At 41.0% G+C, this 20782-nt stretch overlaps 1 protein-coding gene across 3 annotated transcripts in view; it reads right to left on the reverse strand.

Annotated features, from left to right (window-relative positions):
* The window catches only part of stag1b (stromal antigen 1b), a 39406-nt gene that overhangs the window by 11213 nt on the left and 7411 nt on the right, over nucleotides 1-20782 (reverse strand). For 2 of the 3 annotated variants that reach the window (XM_017462597.3, XM_017462595.3), the window contains exons 2-14: nucleotides 14242-14428; nucleotides 14016-14136; nucleotides 12788-12925; nucleotides 12530-12626; nucleotides 12137-12213; nucleotides 11791-11995; nucleotides 9395-9546; nucleotides 9243-9316; nucleotides 9029-9152; nucleotides 8828-8926; nucleotides 724-803; nucleotides 517-624; nucleotides 270-384 (exon numbers count right to left, since the gene is read on the reverse strand). In XM_017462597.3, the coding sequence (XP_017318086.1) occupies nucleotides 270-384; nucleotides 517-624; nucleotides 724-803; nucleotides 8828-8926; nucleotides 9029-9152; nucleotides 9243-9316; nucleotides 9395-9546; nucleotides 11791-11995; nucleotides 12137-12213; nucleotides 12530-12626; nucleotides 12788-12925; nucleotides 14016-14136; nucleotides 14242-14270 (1419 nt within the window). In that variant the 5' untranslated portion in view covers nucleotides 14271-14428. The remainder of the gene's footprint in view (nucleotides 1-269; nucleotides 385-516; nucleotides 625-723; nucleotides 804-8827; nucleotides 8927-9028; nucleotides 9153-9242; nucleotides 9317-9394; nucleotides 9547-11790; nucleotides 11996-12136; nucleotides 12214-12529; nucleotides 12627-12787; nucleotides 12926-14015; nucleotides 14137-14241; nucleotides 14429-20782) is intronic. The other variant, XM_017462596.3, reaches the window with a different exon arrangement.

Consider the following 20782-nt stretch of genomic DNA (forward strand, 5'->3'; position numbering starts at 1 on the left):
TGCCTGAAATGTCACTTACTCAAACTGAAGCAATATGAGCATACAGATATCGAGTATACCTGCACTCCTGCTCAGTCACTCTGTGGTGACGGTATGTGCGTGTAAAACCTTTAACCCTACACTGATATACACACACACAGACACGATCGATAGTTTCTTGTGGTGATTAAATGACTATGCAGGAGTGAAACTGCCATGTAAATGTGTTTTGAACGTAAAAGTAGAAAACAACTGGAGGCGTAGCGCAGTTAACAGTTCACGTCTCTCACCTCACTCTCGAGGAAGAAGAGCACCAGCATTCTGATGAGGTTGCCATTGGGGCTGTTCCTACCGCGGCGTTTAGCCAGAGCCTCCTCCGCCTGAGGGTCATGTCGACTGAACAGCCTGCAGGTAAACAACAAACGGTGTCCATCAAAGACTGTACAGCTGCTGAACCTATCTGTGGTGTCTGTGTTAACATCACTGTATGAAGCCAAACTAGAACTAGAACAGACATAAAGCCACATGTTTACTGACTTCCTGTGGAGGAATTCTCCTGCTGCCACGGCAACGGGCCGATGAGCGGAGTAGACCAGGTGATAAACATTCTCACAGTCTTCATTAGAGAGCGCGTCCTCACTGCCACTGCAGCACACATGCACACACACACAGACGCACCAATGAATGCATTTGTTTTAAACACAACAGTCAGTGAGAGTGAGAGATAAAATAAATAAAACTGACTGCAGGATCAGAGTGACGAGCCGAATCGCCTCCACCGCTACATCGTACTCTTTATCTAGAGTCATAGACACGATACGGTCCTGAAAGGAAAAGAAAAATAAAACCATGTAAATGCTTCAAGTGGCCAGTTTGTGTGTAATGATTACAGGCGTGTAAAGGTGATGCGTGTAATGATTACAGGCGTGTAAAGGTGATGTGTGTAAAGGTGATGTGTGTAATGATTACAGGCGTGTAAAGGTGATGTGTGTAAAGGTGATGTGTGTAATGATTACAGGCGTGTAAAGGTGATGCGTGTAATGATTACAGGCGTGTAAAGGTGATGCGTGTAAAGGTGATGTGTGTAATGATTACAGGCATGTAAAGGTGATGTGTGTAATGATTACAGACGTGTAAAGGTGATGTGTGTAATGATTACAGGCATGTAAAGGTGATGTGTGTAAAGGTGATGTGTGTAATGATTACAGGTATATAAAGGTGATGTAATCATTACACGCATCACCTTTACACACCTGTAATCATTACACACAGGTCTGTAAAGGTGATGTGTGTAAAGGTGATGTGTGTAATGATTACAGGTGAGTAAAGGTGATGTGTGTAAAGGTGATGTGTGTAATGATTACAGGCATGTAACGGTGATGTGCGTAAAGGTGATGTGTGTAATGATTACAGGTGTGTAAAGGTGATGTGTGTAAAGGTGATGTGTGTAATGATTACAGGTGTGTAAAGGTGGTGTGTGTAAAGGTGATGTGTGTAATGATTACAGGTGTGTAAAGGTGATGTGTGTAAAGGTGATGTGTGTAATGATTACAGGCGTGTAAAGGTGATGTGTGTAATGATTACAGGTGTGTAAAGGTGATGTGTGTAATGATTACAGGTGTGTAAAGGTGATGTGTGTAAAGGTGATGTGTGTAATGATTACAGGCGTGTAAAGGTGATGTGTGTAAAGGTGATGCGTGTAATGATTACAGGCGTGTAAAGGTGATGCGTGTAAAGGTGATGTGTGTAATGATTACAGGCATGTAAAGGTGATGTGTGTAAAGGTGATGCGTGTAAAGGTGATGTGTGTAATGATTACAGGCATGTAAAGGTGATGTGTGTAAAGGTGATGTGTGTAATGATTACAGGCGTGTAAAGGTGATGTGTGTAATGATTACAGGTGTGTAAAGGTGATGTGTGTAATGATTACAGGCGTGTAAAGGTGATGCGTGTAAAGGTGATGTGTGTAATGATTACAGGCATGTAAATGTGATGTGTGTAAAGGTGATGTGTGTAATGATTACAGGTGTGTAAAGGTGATGTGTGTAATGATTACAGGCATGTAAATGTGATGTGTGTAATGATTACAGGCATGTAAATGTGATGTGTGTAATGATTACAGGCATGTAAAGGTGATGTGTGTAAAGGTGATGTGTGTAATGATTACAGGCATGTAAATGTGATGTGTGTAATGATTACAGGCATGTAAAGGTGATGTGTGTAATGATTACAGGCGTGTAAAGGTGATGTGTGTAAAGGTGACGCGTGTAATGATTACAGACGTGTAAAGGTGATGTGTGTAATGATTACAGGCGTGTAAAGGTGATGTGTGTAAAGGTGATGCGTGTAATGATTACAGGCGTGTAAAGGTGATGTGTGTAAAGGTGACGCGTGTAATGATTACAGGCGTGTAAAGGTGATGTGTGTAATGATTACAGGTGTGTAAAGGTGATGTGTGTAAAGGTGACGCGTGTAATGATTACAGGCGTGTAAAGGTGATGTGTGTAATGATTACAGGCATGTAAAGGTGATGTGTGTAAAGGTGATGTGTGTAAAGGTGATGTGTGTAATGATTACAGGCGTGTAAAGGTGATGTGTGTAATGATTACAGGCATGTAAATGTGATGTGTGTAATGATTACAGGCATGTAAAGGTGATGTGTGTAAAGGTGATGTGTGTAATGATTACAGGCATGTAAAGGTGATGTGTGTAAAGGTGATGTGTGTAATGATTACAGGCATGTAAAGGTGATGTGTGTAAAGGTGATGTGTGTAATGATTAGAGGCATGTAAAGGTGATGTGTGTAAAGGTGATGTGTGTAATGATTACAGGCATGTAAAGGTGATGTGTGTAAAGGTGATGTGTGTAATGATTAGAGGCATGTAAAGGTGATGTGTGTAAAGGTGATGTGTGTAATGATTAGAGGCGTGTAAAGGTGATGTGTGTAATGATTAGAGGCGTGTAAAGGTGATGTGTGTAATGATTACAGGCGTGTAAAGGTGATGTGTGTAATGATTACAGGCGTGTAAAGGTGATGCGTGTAAAGGTGATGTGTGTAATGATTACAGGCATGTAAAGGTGATGTGTGTAAAGGTGATGTGTGTAAAGGTGATGTGTGTAATGATCACAGGCATGTAAAGGTGATGTGTGTAAAGGTGATGTGTGTAAAGGTGATGTGTGTAATGATTACAGGCGTGTAAAGGTGATGTGTGTAATGATTACAGGCGTGTAAAGGTGATGCGTGTAAAGGTGATGTGTGTAATGATTACAGGCATGTAAATGTGATGTGTGTAAAGGTGATGTGTGTAATGATTACAGGTGTGTAAAGGTGATGTGTGTAATGATTACAGGTGTGTAAAGGTGATGTGTGTAATGATTACAGGCATGTAAATGTGATGTGTGTAATGATTACAGGCGTGTAAAGGTGATGCGTGTAAAGGTGATGCGTGTAAAGGTGATGCGTGTAATGATTACAGGCATGTAAAGGTGATGTGTGTAAAGGTGATGTGTGTAAAGGTGATGCGTGTAATGATTACAGGCATGTAAAGGTGATGTGTGTAAAGGTGATGTGTGTAATGATTACAGGCATGTAAATGTGATGTGTGTAATGATTACAGGCATGTAAAGGTGATGTGTGTAAAGGTGATGTGTGTAAAGGTGATGTGTGTAATGATTACAGGTGTGTAAAGGTGATGCGTGTAAAGGTGATGTGTGTAATGATTACAGGCATGTAAATGTGATGTGTGTAAAGGTGATGTGTGTAATGATTACAGGTGTGTAAAGGTGATGTGTGTAATGATTACAGGTGTGTAAAGGTGATGTGTGTAATGATTACAGGCATGTAAATGTGATGTGTGTAATGATTACAGGCGTGTAAAGGTGATGCGTGTAAAGGTGATGTGTGTAAAGGTGATGCGTGTAAAGGTGATGCGTGTAATGATTACAGGCATGTAAAGGTGATGTGTGTAAAGGTGATGTGTGTAATGATTACAGGCATGTAAATGTGATGTGTGTAATGATTACAGGCATGTAAAGGTGATGTGTGTAAAGGTGATGTGTGTAAAGGTGATGTGTGTAATGATCACAGGCGTGTAAAGGTGATGTGTGTAATGATTACAGGCGTGTAAAGGTGATGTGTGCAAAGGTGATGCGTGTAAAGGTGATGTGTGTAATGATTACAGGCGTGTAAAGGTGATGTGTGCAAAGGTGATGCGTGTAAAGGTGATGTGTGTAATGATTACAGGTGTGTAAAGGTGATGTGTGTAAAGGTGACGCATGTAATGATTACAGGCATGTAAATGTGATGTGTGTAATGATTACAGGCATGTAAAGGTGATGTGTGTAATGATTACAGGCGTGTAAAGGTGATGTGTGTAAAGGTGATGCGTGTAAAGGTGATGCGTGTAATGATTACAGGCATGTAAATGTGATGTGTGTAATGATTACAGGCGTGTAAAGGTGATGCGTGTAAAGGTGATGTGTGTAAAGGTGATGCGTGTAAAGGTGATGTGTGTAAAGGTGATGCGTGTAAAGGTGATGTGTGTAATGATTACAGGCATGTAAATGTGATGTGTGTAATGATTACAGGCATGTAAAGGTGATGTGTGTAAAGGTGATGTGTGTAATGATTACAGGCGTGTAAAGGTGATGTGTGTAATGATTACAGGCGTGTAAAGGTGATGTGTGCAAAGGTGATGTGTGTAATGATTACAGGTGTGTAAAGGTGATGTGTGTAATGATTACAGGTGTGTAAAGGTGATGTGTGTAAAGGTGACGCATGTAATGATTACAGGCATGTAAATGTGATGTGTGTAATGATTACAGGCATGTAAAGGTGATGTGTGTAATGATTACAGGCGTGTAAAGGTGATGTGTGTAAAGGTGATGCGTGTAAAGGTGATGCGTGTAATGATTACAGGCGTGTAAAGGTGATGTGTGTAAAGGTGATGTGTGTAATGATTACAGGTGTGTAAAGGTGATGCGTGTAAAGGTGATGTGTGTAATGATTACAGGCGTGTAAAGGTGATGTGTGTAAAGGTGATGTGTGTAATGATTACAGGCGTGTAAAGGTGATGTGTGTAATGATTACAGGCGTGTAAAGGTGATGTGTGTAATGATTACAGGCATGTAAATGTGATGTGTGTAATGATTACAGGCATGTAAAGGTGATGTGTGTAAAGGTGATGTGTGTAATGATTACAGGCGTGTAAAGGTGATGTGTGTAATGATTACAGGCATGTAAATGTGACGTGTGTAATGATTACAGGCATGTAAAGGTGATGTGTGTAAAGGTGATGTGTGTAATGATTACAGGCATGTAAATGTGATGTGTGTAATGATTACAGGCATGTAAAGGTGATGTGTGTAAAGGTGATGTGTGTAATGATTACAGGCGTGTAAAGGTGATGTGTGTAAACGTGATGTGTGTAATGATTACAGGTGTGTAAAGGTGATGTGTGTAAAGCTGACGCGTGTAATGATTACAGGCATGTAAATGTGATGTGTGTAATGATTACAGGCGTGTAAAGGTGATGTGTGTAAAGGTGATGCGTGTAAAGGTGATGTGTGTAATGATTACAGGCATGTAAAGGTGATATGTGTAAAGGTGATGTGTGTAATGATTACAGGCGTGTAAAGGTGATGTGTGTAATGATTACAGGCATGTAAATGTGATGTGTGTAAAGGTGATGTGTGTAATGATTACAGGTGTGTAAAGGTGATGTGTGTAATGATTACAGGCATGTAAATGTGATGTGTGTAATGATTACAGGCATGTAAAGGTGATGTGTGTAAATGTGATGTGTGTAATGATTACAGGCATGTAAAGGTGATGTGTGTAAATGTGATGTGTGTAATGATTACAGGCGTGTAAAGGTGATGCGTGAAAAGGTGATGTGTGTAATGATTACAGGCGTGTAAATGTGATGTGTGTAAAGGTGATGTGTGTAATGATTACAGGTGTGTAAATGTGATGTGTGTAATGATTACAGGCATGTAAAGGTGATGTGTGTAAAGGTGATGTGTGTAAAGGTGATGTGTGTAATGATTACAGGCGTGTAAAGGTGATGCGTGTAAAGGTGATGTGTGTAATGATTACAGGTGTGTAAAGGTGATGTGTGTAATGATTACAGGTGTGTAAAGGTGATGTGTGTAATGATTACAGGCATGTAAATGTGATGTGTGTAATGATTACAGGCGTGTAAAGGTGATGCGTGTAAAGGTGATGTGTGTAAAGGTGATGCGTGTAATGATTACAGGCATGTAAAGGTGATGTGTGTAAAGGTGATGTGTGTAATGATTACAGGCATGTAAATGTGATGTGTGTAATGATTACAGGCATGTAAAGGTGATGTGTGTAAAGGTGATGTGTGTAAAGGTGATGTGTGTAATGATTACAGGCGTGTAAAGGTGATGTGTGTAATGATTACAGGCGTGTAAAGGTGATGTGTGCAAAGGTGATGCGTGTAAAGGTGATGTGTGTAATGATTACAGGCGTGTAAAGGTGATGTGTGCAAAGGTGATGCGTGTAAAGGTGATGTGTGTAATGATTACAGGTGTGTAAAGGTGATGTGTGTAAAGGTGACGCATGTAATGATTACAGGCATGTAAATGTGATGTGTGTAATGATTACAGGCATGTAAAGGTGATGTGTGTAATGATTACAGGCGTGTAAAGGTGATGTGTGTAAAGGTGATGCGTGTAAAGGTGATGCGTGTAATGATTACAGGCATGTAAATGTGATGTGTGTAATGATTACAGGCGTGTAAAGGTGATGCGTGTAAAGGTGATGTGTGTAAAGGTGATGCGTGTAAAGGTGATGCGTGTAATGATTACAGGCATGTAAAGGTGATGTGTGTAAAGGTGATGTGTGTAATGATTACAGGCATGTAAATGTGATGTGTGTAATGATTACAGGCATGTAAAGGTGATGTGTGTAAAGGTGATGTGTGTAATGATTACAGGCATGTAAAGGTGATGTGTGTAATGATTACAGGCGTGTAAAGGTGATGTGTGCAAAGGTGATGTGTGTAATGATTACAGGTGTGTAAAGGTGATGTGTGTAAAGGTGACGCATGTAATGATTACAGGCATGTAAATGTGATGTGTGTAATGATTACAGGCATGTAAAGGTGATGTGTGTAATGATTACAGGCGTGTAAAGGTGATGTGTGTAAAGGTGATGCGTGTAAAGGTGATGCGTGTAATGATTACAGGCGTGTAAAGGTGATGTGTGTAAAGGTGATGTGTGTAAAGGTGATGTGTGTAATGATTACAGGTGTGTAAAGGTGATGCGTGTAAAGGTGATGTGTGTAATGATTACAGGCGTGTAAAGGTGATGTGTGTAAAGGTGATGTGTGTAATGATTACAGGCGTGTAAAGGTGATGTGTGTAATGATTACAGGCGTGTAAAGGTGATGTGTGTAATGATTACAGGCATGTAAATGTGATGTGTGTAATGATTACAGGCATGTAAAGGTGATGTGTGTAAAGGTGATGTGTGTAATGATTACAGGCGTGTAAAGGTGATGTGTGTAATGATTACAGGCATGTAAATGTGACGTGTGTAATGATTACAGGCATGTAAAGGTGATGTGTGTAAAGGTGATGTGTGTAATGATTACAGGCGTGTAAAGGTGATGTGTGTAAAGGTGATGTGTGTAATGATTACAGGTGTGTAAAGGTGATGTGTGTAAAGCTGACGCGTGTAATGATTACAGGCATGTAAATGTGATGTGTGTAATGATTACAGGCGTGTAAAGGTGATGTGTGTAAAGGTGATGCGTGTAAAGGTGATGTGTGTAATGATTACAGGCATGTAAAGGTGATGTGTGTAAAGGTGATGTGTGTAATGATTACAGGCGTGTAAAGGTGATGTGTGTAATGATTACAGGTGTGTAAAGGTGATGTGTGTAATGATTACAGGCGTGTAAAGGTGATGTGTGTAATGATTACAGGCATGTAAATGTGATGTGTGTAAAGGTGATGTGTGTAATGATTACAGGTGTGTAAAGGTGATGTGTGTAATGATTACAGGCATGTAAATGTGATGTGTGTAATGATTACAGGCGTGTAAAGGTGATGTGTGTAAATGTGATGTGTGTAATGATTACAGGCATGTAAAGGTGATGTGTGTAAAGGTGATGTGTGTAATGATTACAGGCATGTAAATGTGATGTGTGTAATGATTACAGGCGTGTAAAGGTGATGTGTGTAAATGTGATGTGTGTAATGATTACAGGCATGTAAAGGTGATGTGTGTAAAGGTGATGTGTGTAATGATTACAGGCATGTAAATGTGATGTGTGTAATGATTACAGGCGTGTAAAGGTGATGTGTGTAAATGTGATGTGTGTAATGATTACAGGCGTGTAAAGGTGATGCGTGTAAAGGTGATGTGTGTAATGATTACAGGCATGTAAAGGTGATGTGTGTAAAGGTGATGTGTGTAATGATTACAGGCATGTAAATGTGATGTGTGTAATGATTACAGGCGTGTAAAGGTGATGTGTGTAAATGTGATGTGTGTAATGATTACAGGCGTGTAAAGGTGATGCGTGTAAAGGTGATGTGTGTAATGATTACAGGTGTGTAAAGGTGATGTGTGTAATGATTACAGGCATGTAAATGTGATGTGTGTAATGATTACAGGCGTGTAAAGGTGATGTGTGTAAATGTGATGTGTGTAATGATTACAGGCGTGTAAATGTGATGTGTGTAAAGGTGATGTGTGTAATGATTACAGGTGTGTAAATGTGATGTGTGTAATGATTACAGGCATGTAAAGGTGATGTGTGTAAAGGTGATGTGTGTAATGATTACAGGCATGTAAAGGTGATGTGAGTCTGACCTTAAAGCGATTAGTGAAGAGTTCCAGTTTGGGGAAAAGGCCTCGGTTTGTGTAGAGGGTCTGCAGTGCTTTGAGACACTTGAGTCGGACTTCTCCTTGCTGTAAGGGCAGAAAGATTTTACACACTTACATTCTCACACACACACCCCTACCTCAGGGGTTTCATATTCATCTTGTATACAAGTCTTTATGTGCACCTACCCGGTCGTGTAATGTCCAGCCCACGTACTTCAGATAGCTGTCATTGAGAAAGGCGTCGCTGTACAGCTTCATCCACACACCGATCTCCTCGATGCAAATAGCTCTGATCTCAGCAATCGCATCTCTAAAATAAAGTGATATAATCCCTTGTAGTATCATCTAAAAATTAGGAGATAATAACCAATAATAAGTATTGACTCTGAATCTGACGCACCTGTAGCGATGAACGAAAATTCCTTTGAAGATGGAGTTCATCATGTTCTCGATCTCATCTTGGTTCTCTTGCAGCTGGAAGATGTTTTAAACGAGTTAAACACACTCTCTGATTAAACGCAGGTTTATAAAAGGTGATGATGATGACGGTACCTCCTTCCGCTTTTCCAGCAGCAGCTCCAGCTTGTCTGTGGCCCTTTTCCCAGCGACCTTGTTCCTCTCGGCCTCGTACTGTCTCTGTGTGTTGTCCTGGTTGATGCTGAGGTTCAGAGCCACGTTCACCAGCGCTGTCATCAGCTTCATCGCTGTGGAGGAAAGAAACTTGGCTGAGTAACATCACACAGTGCTTAGGGCTAATTATAATACTGAGCTACAGCTGCGTGAGTATCTCCTACAGAACACACACACCACATCACTTTCTGTTCCTGTGTGTGGATATTATTCTATTCATAATTTTCATATTTCCACACTGTTTAAAAATGACTTTTTTTTAATACTTCTTTGTTACATGTTCACAATTTTTATTTAATTTGCCCCATTCTGATTTCTTCAGTTTGTGTATATCTCACACTAAATAGTTTTAGATCTTCAAACGAAATACAACATAAAACAAAGGCAACCTGACTAAACACACAATACAGTTTTATTATTTTATTTATATTGAATCAAAAATAAAAGTTATCCAACACCTATCACCCATGTGAAAAACTAATTGCCCCCTTAAACTTAAAATCTGACTGTGCCACATTTAACAGCAACAATTGCAACCAAATGCTTCTGATAACTGGAGATCAGTCTCTCACGTACTTCTAGGACTAGGACCTACTCCTACTCTTTGGATCATTGTTTCGCTGCATAATCCAGTCGCGCTTGAGTTTCAAATTACAGACTGAACACCGGATATTCTCCTTTAGGATTTTCTGGTAGAGAGCAGAATTCATGTTTCCCTCAATTACTGCAAGTTGCCCAGGCCCTGAAGCAGAAGAGCATCCCCACCCCATCACACCTCCTCCACCATGCTTCACCGTAGGTATGATGTTTACGTCAGATGTAACTCATCAGTCCACAGAACATTCTCCCAATAGGTTTGAGGATCATCAAGGTGTGTTTTGGTGAAATTCAAATGAGTCTTAAATGTTCTTCTGGGTTACCAGTGGTTTTCACCTCGCCACTCTTCCATGGAGCCATTTTTGTCCAGTGTCTTTCTGATAGTGGAGTCATGAACAGTGACCTTTATTGATGCAAGAGAGGCCTGTAGGTCCTTTGATGTTGTCCTTGGCTCTTCTGTGACTTCCTGGATGAGTCGTCGCTGTGCTCTTGGTGGAATTTTTGAAGGTCGGACACTTCTGGGAAGGTTCAGCACTGTGCAGAGTTTTTCCATTTGGAGTTAAAGGCTCTCATTGCAGTTCTTTGGAGTCCCAGAGCCTTTGAAATAGCTTTGTAACCCTTCCCAGACTGATGTACTTCAATCATCTTCTTCCTCTTCATTTCTTTCAGCTTTGCCATAGTGTGTTACTGAGTAAGACCTTTTAACCAACTTCATGCTGTTGATAAAGTTCTATTTAAGTGTTGATGTGATTGAAGAGGGTTTGCAGTAATCAGGTCTGGTTGTGTCTCGTCCAGATGAACCCCATTATCAATGCACTTTCATAGATTTGGGGAATTAGTAACTACGGGGACAAATACATTTTCACACAGGCCCAGTTGGTATTGGATAACTGTTTTGCTTCAATAAATATCATTTAAAAACTGTACTGTGTGTTTACACAGGTCTCCTTTATTTTATCTTAGATTTTATTTAAATTTCTGAAACAGTTTAGTACAAGAGAAACACAAACACAGAAGAACACGTTTTCACAGCTCTGTGTTTATCCAAGTCTTAATGTTATTAATGCTCTGTATAATTTCCTTTGATGACCTTACGTTACTCTGGGATTTTGGGGGTTACTGACGTTACTCTTACAGGTCACTTCTCAAAAACACTTTCCACAAACCAAATCCTCGAAGCCCAAGTCTTCACAGGAAGAAGGGCCTCAATGTTTCACAGGTTCTTAACATACTGATTAGTTTTGACTTTTTATCTATAAAACTAGGATTTAGGTTCTATGGATAAATATATACACACACACACACACACACACACAATATAAATATGTTTTTAATTAGAATCGGTTCAGTTTTTGTGTTTTCTGTGATTATTCGGTATGCTCTCACAATAAAACAAACAACAAACGCATTGCCTCAACTGCAGATTTTGGTACCAACACAAGATATTCCTCTGCTGATATATCCTGATGATATGTTGATATTTGTATATAAGAAGGCTGGTGGACTAGACACCTACATGTGTGCCCAAAACAACAGAACACGGTTTATTACACTCAAAGTTTAAACCCTGTAACCTTTCATGAAGAGATCAGGGTTTTCAATCAGGATTAACACCACCACCACCACCACCACCAAATCCTTTACATCCAACACAATCAAATGTTGTAGGAGGTATAGGAGATCACATGGAGGTCAGAGGTCAAAGGTCGAAGGGCACTGACCTGCGAGGGTGGAGGTGTGTCTGAAGGCTCGGACCTGTGAGTCGGACAGGCCGGTGAGGAGCGAGATGACCGTGTCCATCATGTACTCGTCGTAGATGATGCTGTACTGACACTGCCGGATCAGAACACCGATAAACTCACAGAAGTTATAGCGGAACTTCTTCCACTGAGGCCCGGCGATGGTGAGCGGGTAATCACCGCTATCCTGTAACACAACAGATCTTCAGTTCATTGCTTTTAAGGAATATGAAGCTTGTGGGGGAAAATCAATGTAAAAGAATTCAAATAAATAAAAATCACAGGAAAAAGGGATTTATGCCTGCAGTGCAGATTTGTGTAAACATACCTCATCAAACTCCTCAGTCATCTTCCTGATAATTTCTGCATTCTGCATATTTCTAAACATCTCAATTCTTACAGTACCTGCAATTAAATAAAAACAAACCCATCTCTCAGTAGGGTGCGTCTTGTTTAGGAAGCGTACAGAGCAGAACACCGGGGTGCACGGTGCTTATGAAACATGGCTGAGCCAGTTAGCTAATCACACACTAGCGCAACAGACACCTGGATGACATTAACAAGGTTTGAGGGTAAATAAAACATCTGCAGCATCTGTCTCAGCCGCAAATTTGTTCAATAAACATTGAGAGCACTGACTACATTAATATCCCACTCTTCTGATCAGACAGAATTTTTAACACATCAACACAATGTGAAGATCTTTTTTTTTTTTTTTTACCTTTACACCCAGAGCACTGTATGAAAAAGTTGATGAGATCCAGAAGAGCCATATCTCGGTCCTGTTTGTACGATTCGATCCAGTCATCAACAACGGACTGCAAATCATCACGTGAAATGGTTAGAGGAACAAACACAGCGGTGTTACACACACCTTTTCACGTAAGTTAGTGGGAAATAAACAAGTGAGTCACTCCTGTTACAGGTTCAGTAATGTTTATAAAGTCTGCGTTATATAGGGAAAAGATGAAAGTGTTACCTGCATGGCGCTCTTGCCCAGTTTGACCACCTCAAACAGTGTAGTGGGATCTCCTCCGTCTCCGTTCTGCTGTGCCATGCCGTTCGGCCTCCTGCCCCCTTTATCTACTGGAGACTTACGAGCTTTCTTACTGGCTGCCTATTGAATGTACACAAATATAACAGCGTTTAAATATAACCCTGTGCAAATAGTACACATTTATAGGTGTATAATACACATTTATACATTATGGGTGGGAACAGGATATGACATCATCATACTTTAGTTTTCATGTGTAATTATGTTTTACAGCAGTAAAGTATCAGACGAAATTTAAAGCAATTAAAAAACTATTTAATGTTTTTATCTGTTAAATATACATCTGTTCTTGTTTGCAACGACACCGCAAACCAGGCAAACTCTTTTTAAGTTGTTTTTATAATCTTTCCAAGCGGTGCTGTAAAATACAGGATAGCTCAATACCACTAAAATTAGCGGTATCCATTTTTATTTTATTTTCGCGATCACCTATTGGTCTCACGTCTTCACGTGATACGATTACGCACGTCACCAAATTTGAATTTTCATCATGCAGCGTAGTATGAAAATTCTACACGCGCTTGCGTTTCAGATGCGTTAGAATGGAAATCAATGGAGTGCTAAAGTCGTGTGACCGCTGCTCGACAATGTAAAGAAGCAATGAATCCAAGCGATTGTCTTGAACTATTTCCTCGGATCAATCCAATGGCACATGTGGTTTCCACTCACAGCAATCAGCTCCCATATGCTGTTCAATACTGTTCAACTTCTCCGTTCATATACTACCTCTCATTACATGTATATAGGGACATTAGGAAAAAAATAAAGCTTTGAAGGAAGTAGTAGAGATCATTGGTGAGTTTAGAGTGTGAAGCGCTATTGGATCAAATCTGAAATCATCCAAAATCATCAACTGTGCTCTGATTCTGACTGACAGGTGAGGAAAAATACACTTATATCAGTGAAAACACTGAAGTGTAGTGCACAGCAGTCAGCCATGATGACGCCAACACATGCACACATTAGTGTAAAATTATAATAAAGAGTAATAATAATAACAGTAATGTTAATATAATGTACAGTGTAGGGTGTGTGTGTGTGTGTGTGTGTGTATATATATATATATATATATATATATATATATATATATATATATATATATATATATATGTGTGCGTGTGTGTGGGAGGAGGGGGTGGTTGGGTCATACTGGGGGTCTTCCTGGCCGTCCTCTCTTCTTCTTCCCTTTTCCCTCTCCAGTGTCCTCCAGCTCACTGACACTCAGACTCAGACTCACCGTGTCTCCCTGTCCAGACTCGTTAGACGAGTCCCTGCACAAAATAAACACACACACTCTTTAAGATTCGACAACATCTCAAACATGCGTTCCGTCGGCTGCTCCTGCATTTCAAACATCACTGTTAAGTTGTACTTACTGTAGAACGGGGAACTCCGAGTTAATCATCGCAGCTCTGTTGTGAGTATAAACAGGTTTATAGTAGAGACTTGATCCAGAGCAGGAGTGAGGCAGATACACACTGCCTCCTGCTTCAACCCAGCTTCTGTGAAATAGTTCAGTCAGAAGAGTGAGTGAAGACCTCCATCCACTCACACCACATCAACCTGCACACACACCAAAGCACAGGTTCTATATGAAAAATGTATATGTTTAATGTAGATAATGTGTAAGATGAAAACTTTAGGAACACCATCTGGACATTTCATGAACTGCAACCAGAAAACATGGCAGATGAAAGTGATTAGTAAATCTGCTCAATGTCTTACTTCAGTAATCAGCGTAGATATAAACGTTAAACACAGATAATCTAATGCTTTAGCAGCATATACGTTTTTATTGCAATTTCACACATTTACAATCCGAGTTAAAGTAAACACTGCTGATTGGACATAATCAGACTTAAAAACAAACCGAGTTTTCAAACTTTTTGATTCTCAATGTTTGAACATTAACTCACAGCAAGTGTATGTCCAGTGAGCAAATTAATATCTTGTAGTGCTGAATGTCCTAGTTTTCAGACGCTACTTTTAAAGTACTTTAAACTTTTTAATGATAACAATAAATAACAATAGATTTAATGATTTAAAAAAAGCAGTTCTACTTAAGTTTAATACTTAAGTGATTCAGCTTGCAGAATGTTTTTCTATAATAAATAATGCAGTTTGACTGAGCTTATGTTTGTCTGTTTTATGCAACTAAAATTTCATACATTGTTCTGTAAGCCATTTTATTGTTCAAAGCAACATGAATAAGTGTAATTAGTTTAAAAATAATACACACAAAATAAAACTAATATTGTCCTCTCAGCAATAACAGACTGCATAAAACAAAATAAAAGCACGCCGCCAACTACGCTAACTAACCACACTAATGAACTACACTAACTAAAATAAGGGCCGCAATTATATTTTCAAAAGTTGACACGAAGGAAGAAATAAGAAGTGTCAAAACAGACAAATAAACAAACCACAAAAAAAAGGATTCATTAATATGTGATAGCCACTAGGGGCAGTGCAAGTTAAGGAAAAAGAACAGACTAACACCTGAGATCAGAAAAGATAAAAACTACACATGTTTAAACTGAGCCGATATTTGCTGAGAATTTGTTTTTGGAAAGTATTATTTCGCTCTTTCTCAGGTCGTGCTGCACTGACAGCATGTTGGGTGTGTTATACTGCAGGTGGACAGTAGGGGGCACACCGAGCATAGAGTTTCACTGTTGCTGTGGAAACACAAGAATCCAGAACTTCTATGGAGACCCGGTCTGTTTATTAAAGGAGAGCGTGTTCAGGGTGAAACGAGGCCAGATTATTTTAATACAGAGAGATAGGGAGAGGAAGAGGAGGTTCATCAGACAGACGAGTGCAGACACACAGACAGCCGTCTCTCAGCACGAGGTTAGTGCGGAACTAACACTAGATGGCTCTCCTTCTCCAGTGGAACAAGAGAAGGAGACCAGCCATTCCCTGAACACACACACACACACCTTTCCCATCGGGTAAACAGTGCTGGTGTTAAATAAACGCATGTGCCTGAGTCACTACATCAGGTTACCACAGGCCGAGTCGTAAAAATACACGTAACATTTGCACAAAAATCTGCAGAATCAGGAGAAAGCTATATGGAAATAATAGAAAATAAAATCCCTTTGTGTGTGTGTGTGTTCCCCTCCCCCCCAGTATAATATTATGGCCGAGGCAGTCTGGGCTCCTGTATGAAGTGGACTGAGACCTGATCCTGAATCAGTGCATCACAAATACTACTCAGGAAATGAACAATGCACTCATTAAGCAAGAGAAAGCTCTTCATTTACATATTTATACAGTATTGTTCATACAGTAAACACACTTAACCTACACATCAGTACTAGCATGAAGCCAAGTTACGTTCTTTACAGCTGGGTGTCGCTGTCGCAGGGTAAAGTCTCACATGGTAAAAGAATTCTTTAGTGCTGAGTTGAGATCGGTGTGTTAGAGCATAATGTGACCGATTCAGTGCCACTGCGACCGACGACAAAGTGTGCGTGAGTGTGAGAAATCTGAGATTAAAGTCTCAGTGTGTGAGCGCTGCTGCTACGACGCTCGTCTAAAACCCACCAACAGGTTCAGGATTACGTGGAGACACACGCTATCACACAGTCTGTTACACAATTCACAACAGAGTTTATCAGGATCTCATACAGTGCGACGAGGAATCGTCTTAAAACAAGCGAGGTTAGAACAAAAATAAACATGTCTAAGGCCTTTTAAAGTTTGTGCTTAAGTCTGTTGACGCAGAAGAGCGTTTAAAGGAGGTGAATTATTAACATTCACATTGTGAATTAGTATATTTAAATACTCTTATTAAATATATATATATATATATATATATATATATATATATATATATATATATATATATATATATATATATATATATATATATATATATGTGTGTGTGTGTGTGTGTGTGTGTGTGAACACGCCACAGAAATGTGGGTGAATCAGAATCCATCCCGGCATCAGAATAAATTATCACCAATAAGTTAGTAACTCATCCGATTGGACATTTAAACACCGCTAATTCAGAATCGCAGCAACACCCCTATAACCACCCCGTAACACACCCTAACAACCCCGCAACACACCCCGTTGACACCCACTAACACACCCTAACAACCCTGTAACAACCCGTAACACACTCTAAAACACATAACAAACTGCTGTTCTGACTTCTCTAATCACATGACACGCAATTGGAGGTGTGAAACGTGTTTGTCTCCCTCTCTCTCTCTACTCCTCTGAGAACTGAAGCATGCCATATGACTATGGAAGTCTAAAAATACATATAAATACCAATATTTCAGAGCGCATCTTTAAGCCCTTAGCTGTTCACACAGTTGTGTTTGTGAGCACAATTACAAAGCCTGACATTTCCGTTATTTAAAAGGAAAACACGGCTCTTGAAGCTCAGCGTAATTAAACATTATTGCTCCACTCAGACAGCGAGGTCAGGAGGGAAATAAACAAATCTCTGGACACAGAAAAGATGATAAACGTCTCAAAATAACAAATATCAACATTTCCACTTCTTGTGTTTGTACAGTAACACTGTGGCCTTCATTCCTGTCTGTAATAACCATCTCTCTCCATCACACCACAACGCTAACCATCATTACATACAGCCATTCTTAACACAGGCCTCTGTTATAAACTACCTCACTCACACACACACTCACTCACGCACACACACTCACACACTCACTCACTCACACACTCACACACTCACACACTCGCACACACTCACTCACGCACACACTCACTCACTCACTCACGCACTCACTCACTCACGCACGCACTCACTCACGCACGCACTCACTCACGCACGCACTCACTCACGCACGCACACACTCACTCACGCACACACTCACTCACACACTCACGCACACACTCACTCACACACTCACTCACACACTCACTCACTCACTCACACACTCACTCACTCACACACTCACTCACACACTCACTCACTCACTCACTCACTCACACACTCACTCACTCACTCACTCACACACTCACTCACACACTCACACGCTCACGCTCACGCACACGCTCACGCTCACGCACACGCACTCGCTCACGCACACGCTCACGCACTCTCACACACTCGCTCACACACTCGCTCACGCTCACACACACGCACGCGCTCACTCACGCACGCGCTCACTCACGCACGCGCTCACTCACGCACGCGCTCACTCACGCACTCTCGCACACGCTCGCTCGCGCGCTCGCTCGCTCGCACACACTCACTCTCGCGCACACTCACTCTCGCGCGCACTCACTCTCGCGCGCACTCACTCTCGCGCGCACTCACTCTCGCGCGCACTCACTCTCGCGCGCACTCACTCTCGCGCGCACTCACTCTCGCGCGCACTCACTCTCGCGCGCACTCACTCTCGCGCGCACTCACTCTCGCGCACACTCACTCTCGCGCACACTCACTCTCGCGCGCACACTCACTCTCGCGCGCACACTCACTCTCGCGCACACTCACTCTCGCGCACACTCACTCTCGCGCACACTCACTCTCGCGCACACTCACTCTCGCGCACACTCACTCTCGCACACTCACTCTCGCACACTCACTCTCGCACACGCACACTCGCACACTCACTCTCGCACACTCACTCTCGCACACGCACACTCGCTCGCGCGCACACTCGCTCGCTCGCACACACACTCGCTCAGTCGCACACTCGCTCAGTCGCACACTCGCTCAGTCGCACACTCGCTCAGTCGCACACTCGCTCACACTCACACACACACTCACACACACACACACTCAATCTTCTTCCTCAGTAAAATACTGAACCTCAATGTTACTTGAGCAGCTGACGATGGATGGAATGAGAGCTGAGATTTTCCCTGAGAGATGAATTACAGCTTGAGATGTCTCAACTAAAATACACCACATAGCATACAGCCATGATCATTACCACACACACACTCGCGTCGAGCACACACACTCGCGTCGAGCACACACACTCGCGTCGAGCACACACAATCGCGTCGAGCACACACAATCGCGTCGAGCACACACACTCCGCTACTCATCACATCAGTGTTCTCCGCAACCATATTATTATTAGACCCACTTTCAATAATCTTTTCTTTACAATTACAGATTTTGGATACAGTGGCAGAAAGTGAGGACCATCTGCTGCTTTCAACCACTACACTGCTGTGTCTAATTAACTCTATACACTACACTGCACTCTACTCTACACACTGCACACTACTCTACACACTGCACACTACTCTACACACTGCACACTGCACTCTACTCTACACACTGCACACTACTCTACACTACACACTGCACTCTACACTACACACTGCACTCTACACTACACACTGCACACTACTCTACACTACACACTACTCTACACTACACACTGCACTCTACACTACACTCTACACTGCACTCTACACTACACTACACACTGCACTCTACACTGCACTCTACACTACACACTGCACTCTACACTACACACTGCACTCTACACTGCACTCTACACTACACACTGCACTCTACACTACACACTGCACACTACTCTACACTACACACTGCACTCTACTCTACACACTGCACACTACTCTACACTACACACTGCACTCTACACTACACACTGCACTCTACACTACACACTGCACTCTACACTACACTACACACTGCACTCTACACTACACACTACACTCTACACTACACTCTACACTCCACACTGCACTCTACTCTACACACTGCACTCTACTCTACACACTGCACTCTACTCTACACACTGCACTCTACACTATACTACACTGCACTCTACACTATACTACACTGCACTCTACACTATACTACACACTGCACTCTACACTACACTACACACTGCACTCTACACTATACTACACACTGCACTCTACACTATACTACACACTGCACACTACTCTACACACTGCACTCTACACTACACACTGCACTCTACACTACACACTGCACTCTACACTACACACTGCACTACACACTGCACTCTACACTACACACTGCACTCTACACTATACTACACACTGCACTCTACACTACACACTGCACTCTACACTACACTACACACTGCACTCTACACACTGCACACTACTCTACACTACACACTGCACTCTACACTATACTACACACTGCACTCTACACTATACTACACACTACACTACACACTGCACTCTACACTATACTACACACTGCACTCTACACTACACACTGCACTCTACACTACAATCTACTCTACTCTACACTCTATTCTCACTATACGCTACACTATTCTATACTATACACACACACACTGCACTCTACTCTATTCTACACTCTACTCCAGGGCTGCAATTAACTATTATTTTCATAATCGATTAGTTGGCCGATTATTATTATCGATTAATCAGATGGGATGGGGCAAACTTTCAGTACCATTTTTTTGTTTATTCAAAATTAAATCCACAAACTGAGTGTTACAAGTATAAACTTCAGACTAAACCTTTACACAACAGTTTGTCCAAAACAGAAAAGAACCCAATACATACACAAAAAAACAGAATATATATTATTAATTTAGAACTGTTGTTTAATTCGGTGCTTTTTGTACATCCATTAAAAAAAAATGCATAAGTACTTGTACAATATAAACTAAAATAAATTATAATAAATAAACTAAGATAAATAAATTGAACATATACATATACTATATATACATATACTATATATACTATATATATATATATATATATATATATATATATATATATATATATATATACACACACACACACACACACACACACACTATACTGATAGTGACTGAAGTTGGGAATAAATGGTAACGCTGACTATATACAGTATCAGCGCATCTACGCAGCGCGTAATCAGCAACACGGTCTCGTTACTAACAC

The sequence above is a fragment of the Ictalurus punctatus genome, chromosome 23 (assembly GCF_001660625.3).
Source record: "Ictalurus punctatus breed USDA103 chromosome 23, Coco_2.0, whole genome shotgun sequence".
NCBI lineage: Eukaryota > Metazoa > Chordata > Actinopteri > Siluriformes > Ictaluridae > Ictalurus > Ictalurus punctatus.